This window comes from Theobroma cacao, chromosome 4 (assembly GCF_000208745.1).
Source record: "Theobroma cacao cultivar B97-61/B2 chromosome 4, Criollo_cocoa_genome_V2, whole genome shotgun sequence".
Taxonomy (NCBI): Eukaryota; Viridiplantae; Streptophyta; class Magnoliopsida; order Malvales; family Malvaceae; genus Theobroma; species Theobroma cacao.
Window position 1 is genome coordinate 15,866,843 of NC_030853.1, and position 10,768 is coordinate 15,877,610.

Genomic DNA, 10,768 nt, shown 5'->3' on the forward strand with positions numbered 1-10,768 from the left:
TAGTCAAAAATTTCATCCAACACTCACAGCTTAACTTCGGGTGGTAAAATGACTATTTTGCTCCTAGGTTATGAAAAATCTAGTTTGACTCCAAATTGATCCTCGAGCTCCGAATCACCATATTAAATCATTCTTAGACTGTAAAATTTTTAATTTCACCTAAAATCTCTATTCGATCTAGTTCGAGGCTTAAATCAACTTTGTTGTACCTCTAGGTATAATACCGACTTTTGTAAATTTTTCGGGACTCTCCTAGCACACAAACATGTTATCCATCACACGTATGTCATGACAAGTATTTTATAAAGTCGGGCTTTACAAAATTTTCATGTCTTAACCATTTCGACACAATTAAGGCATGAAATATGATAAGGCTAAATCCAAACTTATTTAACTCCGTGTCTTCTTGTGTCGTGTCAAAAATTGTCAGATCTAATTTGAAGTCTCAAGTTTGAATCAATTATTCATATATTCCGTAGAATGAAGTATTATAGCACATATATAATATTTGCATATATCATATTGATGGAGATCTACCTACGCACTAGTATCAATTCACCCAACAATAATATCAAAGACTAATCTTTTTTTTTTTCTTTTGGGAGTAAATACATATTGCTTTTTCTTTCTTTTTTTATTTCTTTTCTAACCAAGAAAAAAATTGGGAAAAAATGAAGAAAATGAAGGGGGGATGCATGATGATTTTATAAAGGGGAAAGGAAGAAGTGGATTGGTTCAATTATATCAAACCAATACCAACTCAAACGCGTCTCTCACACTGCTGCTGTACATTCAACTGCCCCAAAGTTCCAGGACTTTCCCTTTCCGTATCCCTGGGGCAAGGAGATTCTACATATTTTGCTCTTCTCTTTGCTATTTTTGTCCTTACGTCTCTTTTCCATTTGGGGCCTGTGGTTTGGTTGAGTTCGGATAGAAGCAACGACCTCACAATTTGATCTTAAATATATGAATTACAGAGCTAGTACGACAGCTGGTACTTAAAAAAATCCTTACCCTTTAGCTTTAGTAAGTACGGTCATGCTGCACCTTACCCTTTAGCTTTAGTAAGTACGGTCATGTTGCACCTTACCCTTTAGCTTTAGTAAGTACGGTCATGTTGCATAGCACAACATCTCACATGCCTCCAGCCTTGATGATGACCACTTAACAAAACCAACTCTTTTGACTATTTTGCATGGTGCTGCCTCATTTCAAGACTTGCTTGTATAAATACCTTAGCCATATATGTTCCATCTTCATCAACTTCAACCCTGAATACTTTGAAATCCCTAAGTTGACAGCAAGTTATTATTTTCAACTAAAAAAAAACATGAAGGCAGGAGGTACTGAGCTTGGGGAGGGGGGGAAGAGTTCTACCTCAAGAAGTGGAGTGAACAAAGGTGTATCTATACTGGACTTTATTTTCAGGATACTGGCATTTATTGGTACCCTGGGGAGTGCAATTGCCATGGTGACTACTAACGAAACGCTACCTTTCTTTACGCGGTTTTTTCAGTTTAGGGCTGAGTATGATGACCTACCAACGTTCACGTAGGTTTCCTGGTCATTGGCTTGTTTATATTCATCACAATATTTGTTGGAAGTGTATTAAACTTCTGCCTCTTGTGACAGGTTCTTTGTGGTTGCCAATGCCATTGTAAGTGGCTATCTGCTGCTTTCTCTCCCTTTTTCAATCTTCCACATCGTAAGGAGCAGTGCACAAAGGACTAGGATGATCCTGATCTTCTTTGACATGGTAATTTGCAGCTTGAAGGAATCATGGTGCATTTCCAAAACAATCATACTTAATTCAATGAAAAAAGCGCTAATTGTAGATATATTAGTCATTGTCAAAATACGGGCACCATTGTAGTTGGCATATTAAGACAAGCCTAAATGAAAACGTACACAGAATTAAACTTTTGAACTAGTCAAGTTGATTACCATATTCTAATGGAAAGAATTTTACGGCCATGTAGGTGATGCTGGCTCTTTTAACGGCAGGAGCTTCTGCAGCAGCAGCTATTGTGTACTTAGCACATAAGGGCAATGCCAGGGTAAATTGGCTTGCCATCTGTCAGCAATTCAACTCCTTCTGCCAGCGTACTTCTGGCTCTTTGATTGGATCCTTTGCAGGAATCATCCTCCTCGCACTGCTGATTATGTTATTGGGTGTGGCCCTTGCTCGACGTCCTTAGACCATTGTTCATTTTGACAATGCACTTATCCTGGATATATATATGATGTGCACATGTATGTTTCTTTTCTGTTATCTTGTGTTTGCAAGAGTGTAACTGCGAACTAAAATGATCTGTGCATCGTCTTGTCTGTAATCTTCGGATCAATTAATTTTCAGTAAATTACTTTTAATCATTAAAAATCATTTGAACCACTCTGATTGCTCAATTGTTTCGCGCTTTTGCAGAACATAAGGAATTTTCTGAATTTGAGGGTGAGAATATTGCACTCATAATATTAGTTGTTGCTTGTTCATTGTCAGATTTACTGCTTGCACATCCTTCTTACAATGCAAGTAATATCAAGGGCGCTGGTAATATTTCCCCAAGTAAACTCAGTAAAATTACTAAAAGGTCAAAGCACATCTCCAGAGTGGAGTGTAGCAACCAACTAATATTTCTTCCAGCGAACTGTACAAATACTTTCTAACTAGTCATATGCAGGGGCGGAGCCTCCTTATGGGATAGGGGCACCAAAATTTTAAAATTTTTTTACATGCTATATAAACTTTTTTAATTTTTTTATAAATTTTCTTAATGGCCTCTCTAAAATAATTTTTTATTTAATAATTAATACAAATAAAGAATAACAAAATAATTTCATATGCTTAACTCAATTTTTAAATTTTTTTATTTTTCTTTCAATCTATATTATTATTAGTTATTTATTTTTATTCTATTTACTTATATGTTTTAAATCTGTACAGATTTTCTTTCACAGATTTCTACAAACCATCAGCCATCAATCCTATTCTTTTTCTTTTTTTTTATTATGTCATATATGGATTCTATTTTCTATTTATCATGTTCTTCTTTTTTCTATTATGTGGATTTTATTTTCTATAATTTTAATCTTTAAAAATAAATAAATTATTATGTAATTATCAAATATAAGTTGTAATGTTGTATTGTTGCTTAGAATTTCATCAATATATCATTTTTTATTTAGAATAATCAATGCATTCTAGCATGTATGTTGCAAACTTTAAATAACAAAAATATATATACAATTTGATAGAATGAAATAGCTGTATTTCTTTCAATACAATTTTATTTATTATATATTTTTAATGGCTCTCAAAATATTTTTTCTACTTAATAATTTGTTTTATTCTTCAAACTGTTTGATAAAATTAGAGTCATTATGGTTGGCATATTACTAGTTAAGCCTAGTAAATAAATTCTAAACTAATATGTTAAGCCTATCAAATTAAAAATAAAAAATAAAAGTGAGACTACTAATCTAAACCCATTAAGTTTTAATATAAATCTAAGCTTATCATAACATATTATATCTTAACAATCCAACCTAATAGCCTATTATAACATATTATATCTCAATAGTTCAACTCAATAACTCAATATGTTAATTAGCAATTTAAGAGGCAAATAAAAAATAAGAGGAGTGCTAGAACAAACAAAGTAAAGAGGAAATTCATTTGAATTTGAAAAATTGTTTTCTCTTCCACTCTTGCACGCAAAGGGTGAGAAGACTCTTTTTATAGTTCCATTCAATCATATATATAAATGACACCATCATTATTGTTAATGTGCATTTTTTTGCATGTCCAATGTCTTTTGAATTTTATTTAATCTTTTAGATGATTGATAATTGAATTATATATAAAGTTATCTTTAACTGTTTAGTATCTAGCATTGAGGCGTTGTGAAGACACTTGGGCATTGTAAAAGACACGAATCGTGGCGAGGATAAAAACCCTACTAAGGTGAATCACCAATCTTGGCAATGTTGAAAACCCCACTAAAGTGAAAAAATAGCCAAAATCTCACTTTGATTGGCTAGGCCAAAGATACTAAAAACCTCTTACTCCTTTGAAAATAGCCTAGAGAAAATAAACACTCCTGCTTAATAAAATATTCTTTATTTGTTCTCAACTTCAATGTCTCATAACTAAGCCTAAGAGTCCTATTTATAGTATTATAGGCTCACATCCTAATAAAACTTTACTTCGAGTTGCCTAATACAACTAGAGTAATTAACAAGAGATTTAAATTAAATAAGTGTTTTATTCCTAAATAAAACATGACTAGCCTAAAGTACTAGTACAAGTAAACTAAATAAAAGGAAGAATTCTATTGTACCTATAATTCCTAAATAATAATAATAATATAATAATATACTACTGTATCATTCTCTCTAGGCTGAAGAAAAATTTATTTTCAAAATTCGTGTCTTTTTCATGTTCTTCATAGTAAGGAGAGAGATCAGCTACATTGAAAGTTGCAGAAACTTCATAATCTCCAAGAATTTTGATCTTATGAGCATTCTTATTAATATGTTCCAAGACTCGGAATGGTCCATCAGCTCGATGAGATAATTTTGTACAAGACTTAGGAAAACATTCTTTCCTTAAATGAATCCACACTAAGTCTTCTTTTTTAAAACTAGTTGGTTTTTTGTGATTGTTGGCTTGCTTTTAGTATCTGTCAATCTGACAAATAGTCTTTTCTTGAACTTCTTCATGAAGTTTCTTGATTTGTTTTGCACATTCTTTAGCATCAACGTTAAATTCACAAGTAGTTGGTAATACAAGAAAGTCCAAAGGACTAATAGAGCATTTTCCATACACTACTTCGAATGGACATCTTCCAATGGTTAGGCTCACAAAATTATTATAAGACAATTCTGCTTTTGCTAACACAAGATCCCATTGACAAATGCGTTTACCCACAAAGCTTCTCAATAAGTTTCCCAAACTTTTGTTGACCCATTTTGTTTGACCGTCCTTGGATAAGGGTGAAGATACTTCATTCTTCTTAAAAACTAATGAGAGATATAAGAGACTTGACTCACGATAAGCTTTGTTTAAGCCAGACATAATGATGAGTGTTTTATCTTCCTCTTGTCTCTTTGGTCGATCTTCTAGCTTTAGTGAAGTCAACATAAGTTTTACTCCATCTCTAATGAAGGAATAAGTCTTCTTGTATACATCATGATGAGCTCGACAATCATATTGCCATGGCCGTCCCAACAACAGGTGGCATGCATCCATTAGGATAACATCGCACCAAACTTCATCTTTAAGTAATGCTTCGTTACCTTAACTTCATTTCCTTTCCTCAACCATTGTAGTTTATAAGGATGAGGATGTACTTTAGTTGGAAGTTTCAACTTTTTCACCATGCAGTTGCAACAACATTCTCACAACTTCCACTATCAATAATGACAATGCAAACCTTTCCTCAGGATGTGTACCTTGTACAGCATATGTTGTGACGAAGCCAACTTTCACCTTCAGTCATCATACAATGTTAAGGTTACGACAAACAATATGAGCTTTTCCATGATCGGTAGAAACTTCTTCTATCTCATCGTTGTTGAAATTTTCTAGTTCATTCTTTACTTATTTCATGCTAGGCTCTTTCATGCTAGGTTCTTTCGTGCTAGGTTCTTCCATAATTTCTTCTTCTACTAACGAGATAATTCTTCGATTTGGATAATCAAAAGCAATATGCCCAAATCCTTGGCATTTGAAGCACTTCTTGTTGACATTAGAAGCACGAGTAGAAGTAGTCTTTTTATTATTATTGTTTGAAGTTTTAGAAGAGTTTACCTTTGGAGGTGGAATAGTTGTTGAACTTTGTCTCTCACTATTTGAAGTGGAATCTTTTTGTCTCGATGAACTCACTAAACCTTTCCATAATTGTTGTTTCTCAACCTTTAATGCTAATATGATGACATCATTTAAGTTCCAATATGGTTGTAGTTGAATAACATCTACAATTTCAATATTGAAACCTCCAAGATAATGAGCTACAGTTTACTCTTCAGGTTCATGGACATCGCACTTCATGTGAAGTTATTCGAACTTCACTGTATCATTGTTTTTTGCCTCAAGTTATGAAATTTGATAAAAATTTCTTGTTGATAATGCTCAAGAAGGAACTTACATTTGAGTTCTCAACGCATCTTATCCCATATTCTAATCTTGTTGCGACCTTCTCTTTCTGGTTATTATTTGAGATTTTTCCCACCAAATAATGGTGTGCTTCTTCAATTTAATTGCAACAAGCTTCACACATTTTTTATCGAGAATATCTTTGATCTTGAAAACTCTTGCCACTGTATAGAGCCAATCAAGGAGGTCATCAGGGTGAAGTCTTCCTTCAAACTCAAGAATGTTGACTTTGATTCCCAAGTCTCTGGTAGTAACAGTTCTCAGTCGCCGCATAGGTACTTCTTCATCAATGGACGAATTTTGATAGAATGGGTTGGTATCATCCTCTTCATCACTAGAGCTACTATTGTTGATTTGAGCAGCATCACGTCTTGTAAATTGCTCTTATAATTCTTGAATTAGCGACATAGTTCTTGAATCTCAATTTAGTGATCATCTCTTTGATGATTTTGACATCTTGGCAGCATTTTATTGTATGGTGATGATGATGTGGTGATGTAGAAAAAGATGATGATATAACTATAAAACAATAAAAGAAATAGAATTACTCGAACAAGGAGAGTCAAAACCCAATAGCGAACCTGAACTACGCAACGAACAATGATCTTCCCGCTTTGATACCAAACTGACGTTAGGGCATTGTGAAAGACATCAATCGTGACGATGTTAGAAACCCCACTAAGGTGAATCACCAATCTTGGTAAAGTTAAAAATCTCACTAAAGTGAAAAATAACCAAAATCCCACTTTGATTGGCTAGACCAAAGAAACTAAAAACCTCTTACTCTTTTGAAAAAAATTTAGAGAAAATAAACACTACTACTTAAAAAAATATTCTTTATTAATTCTCAACTTCAATGTCTCATGACTAAGCCTAAGTGTCCTATTTATAGTATTATAGGCCTACATCCAAATAAAACTATATTGCAAGTTATCTAATACAATTAGAATAGTTAACAAGAGATTTAAACAAAATAAGTGTTCTATTCCTAAATAGAACATGACTAGCTTAAAGTCTTAGTACAAGTAAATTAAATAAATAAAAAAATTTTATAATATCTATAATTCTTAAATAATAATAATTTAACAATATACTCCTGTATCAATGTCTCTTTCTGTTTAATCCCTTTAAAAAATGCTCTAGCTCTATCATGGATGACATGAGATAAAGTAAGAGGCTCTCATAGGCAAACCACTGAATAAATTTGAACAAATAATAATAATTAAAAAAAAAAGCAATTGGAGGACATAAAACAAGATCATATCATCAGCCATGCACGTGTAATCTATAATAACCCATCTTGCTTGTTCAGTTTTTATGACATTTGGTCTAAACAATTACAAACCATGTTGTTTCCTTTGGGGGTGATCATCAATGGGAACTATTATGCCCAAGTAAAACTTGAAGACGTTAAGCAGTTTCTCAGTACTTAATCATGGCACGAGATTCTTTGGTCTTAAATTTATCTTGGATTTCGAATCAAACAAAAAATGCATGAGAGCTTTTTCTTCAGCTTCCAAAAGGCTACAACCAGGCTCTTTAGTTACCCCAGAGTCATCCATCATCTTCCTTACCTTCTCCACTCCATCCCACTCACCTTTTGAAGCATATATATTGGAAAGTAATACATAGTCTCCACTCTGTTCCCTTCTCATCTTGAGTAGTCTCTCATTTGCACGCCTTCCCAACTCAACATTTCCATGAATTCTACAAGCCCCAAGCAGAGTCCTCCAAATAATGGCATTAGGTTCAATCTCCATCGAGTCTATGAGTTTGAATGCTTCATCCAATTGCCCAGCACGCCCTAGCATATCCACCATACACCCATAATGCCTAATATTTGGCTCGATATTATAGCCATCTCTCATAAGCTTGAAATATTGATGACCCTCATTTACTTTCCCAGCATGACTGCAAGCAACGAAGACCCCAACAAAAGTGATCTCATTTGGCCTGACTTTTGACCTTTGCATCTCAGTAAACAGCTTAATTGATTCCTCCGCATGGCCATGAAAAGCCAATCCTCCTATTACTGAATTCCATGTTGACACATCTTTTTCTCTCATCTCTCGAAAAACTTCTAGCGCCCTCTCAATGCTGCCGCACTTTGCATACATATCTACAAGTGCATTCCCAAGCAAAACATTAAAGTTTCTCGAGCCCATCTCTGAAAGAGACCAATGTATCCTTGTCCCAACTTGTAAATCTCCCAAATCTGCACATGCATTCAACAAACTCAACATGGTAACCTCATCTGGCCTCTCCCCTGCGTTCTTCATCTCCTCAAACATCTTCAACGCCTTCTCACATTCCCCACAAATAACATACCCTGCAATCATAGCATTCCAAGTCACAACATCCTTTTTTGGAACTTCATTAAAAAGCTTCCTTGCACTATCCATCTCCCCTCTTTTCACATATCCCGTGATCATAACATTCCAAGAAACTAAATCCTTCACCGGCATCTCATCAAAATACCTCCTTGCCACATCAAGTTCCCCCCTTTTCGCATAGCCTGAAGTCAAAGCTGACCAAGGAACAACATCCCTTTTGGCTGAAGCGTCAAAAAGCTCACTTGCAACACTCAGGTCTCCACAATTAGCATGAAAATATATAAGGGTATTCCTCAAAAAACTATTCCCTATAAACCCCATTTTCAAAGCCTTCCCTTGAATCCCAAACCCCATTTTTCTCCAACACAGCTTAGTACAAGCTTTAAGAACAAAAGGAAAGGTAAAGTTATCTGGCTCAACGCCGCATTTCGCCATCTGGGTATATCTTAAAACGGCGTTTAAAGGGTTTTGGCTCTGAGCTGAGCCTCTTATAATTGTGTTCCACATGAAGTTATCTGGGTGGGAAATTCTATCGAACAATTCATGAGCATAACTCAAACCACCTGACATCCCAACGGCGGCTTGGAAAATGAGTTCTCTTAAGGCGGATGGGTTGGAATTGAAGCCTTTGGTGATGAGGGAAGCATGGATTTGTTTCAAGGAACGGAGGTTTGTGCATTGTGACCAAAAGGTCGCTGATGACCGTTGGTTGCGGTTGAGGCTCCCGTCGCTTGGTCGTTTTCTTATCATTTACATGTTTTTGAAGTTATGAACGACATAAGAAGTGTAGAGCACTTTCCCACGTCTTCCTTGTTTTAAAATTCAATGAAATAAACTAAACTAACATTTTATATTCATATTTTAAAATAAGTTTATATTTAATTTATTGTAAGTTTAGATTCTATACATTATCATTGAAATCAAATATTGTCACTTGTTAATAAATAAATTTAAAAATTGAGAATCCTAAAAATAAATATTCATAATTTTAAAAATATTTATTTTGAAATATTTTTAAACTTTTATCTACACATATATGAGATAATACTATGTGGTTCAAAGATAGAGTATAAATATTATAACCTAGCAGTAATTATATAATTAGTCCATATACTTTGACAAAGTAATAGATTTAATTCATGTATAATAATTTGTAAACGTTGAGTTTCTATAATTTTTGAAATTAACAATGTCAATCCAATTATTAACAATATTAATTTTTTTTGTTATTTATTATGATATGATTTTTTTTACTGATGTGACATTAAATATGATTATTTATTAAAGATGATGTGATATTTTTTATTAATTTTACAACTTTAAATTATGAACTATAGAAATTCAATTATTCTCTGTCTCATAACATTCTTTTCGTAAATCCTATAAACCTATTTGTACTTTTGATTTATTTTGTTTTCAATCTTATTTAAAACCATTAGCTCTTATTGGATGATTTCACGTCTACACTTATAAGATACATGTTAATGTTTGGTCATGCCATATCAATACTATTACTACATCATTCATGAAATGTAACTTCATCATTGCCATATTATCAAATTCAATGTTATATCAACAAGAAAATACCACGTTAACACAACAAAACGCTATATCAATATAAATAATAGAAAATTTTTAACATATTAGACTGACATTGTTAATTTTGAAAAGTATAAAGATTTAATTTTTACAAATTATTGTATAGGGATTAAATTCACTATTTTGATAAAGTACATGACTAATTGCATACTTTTAATATTTTTTTTGTTTTAAAAATATACAAAAGTCTTACACTAATGCATATGAGGTTTATATTTGATACATTCAAATTGTATAATGCCTATAGTATAAAAGATGAACCAAATGTTGTTACTTTTTTAATAAATAAATAAATTTAAAAGTTGAAAATTGTCAAAAATAAATTCTTATAATTAAAAATATTTATACTAAAAGATTTTTTAACTTTTATTTTAACACATTTATGATATGACACTTTTGTGATTAAATGTTAGTGTGTAGATACGCCTATCCACCGGTAGATAGATAGCAATTTAAAAAGAAAAATGTTAGTGTGTAGATACTATATATTAACAGTATATCAAATATAAACCCAATTTTATAATTTTTTTTTGGAAACTATAAGCCTAAAAATTTCCATGTTTATTGCATTTTTAATTAAAGGATAGGACTATCAATTTATGTGTACTACTTAATATTTAATGACAAGGAAATAGTAATTATATATATATATATATATATATATATATATATATATATA

At 32.6% G+C, this 10,768-nt stretch overlaps 2 protein-coding genes across 2 annotated transcripts; one reads left to right on the forward strand and one right to left on the reverse strand.

Moving 5' to 3' along the window:
• LOC18601552 (casparian strip membrane protein 3) lies at window positions 1,331-2,198 on the forward strand. Its single transcript, XM_007032531.2, has 3 exons — window positions 1,331-1,551; window positions 1,633-1,756; window positions 1,980-2,198. The coding sequence occupies exons 1-3, from the start codon at window positions 1,331-1,333 to the stop codon at window positions 2,196-2,198; spliced, it is 564 nt and encodes a 187-aa protein (XP_007032593.2).
• Window positions 7,421-9,283, reverse strand: LOC18601553 (pentatricopeptide repeat-containing protein At5g15300). Its single transcript, XM_018118828.1, has one exon. It carries the CDS (start codon window positions 9,238-9,240, stop codon window positions 7,591-7,593), a length of 1,650 nt encoding a protein of 549 aa, XP_017974317.1. The 5' UTR covers window positions 9,241-9,283; the 3' UTR covers window positions 7,421-7,590.

Excerpts from the sequence above, each read along its gene's own strand:
- LOC18601552 (XM_007032531.2), top strand. The coding sequence starts at position 1,331 with ATGAAGGCAGGAGGTACTGAGCTTGGGGAGGGGGGGAAGAGTTCTACC. Across the intron at positions 1,552-1,632 it reads GATGACCTACCAACGTTCAC|GTTCTTTGTGGTTGCCAATG; the intron begins GTAGGTTTCCTG and ends CTCTTGTGACAG. Across the intron at positions 1,757-1,979 it reads TCCTGATCTTCTTTGACATG|GTGATGCTGGCTCTTTTAAC; the intron begins GTAATTTGCAGC and ends ACGGCCATGTAG.
- LOC18601553 (XM_018118828.1), bottom strand. The coding sequence starts at position 9,240 with ATGATAAGAAAACGACCAAGCGACGGGAGCCTCAACCGCAACCAACGG.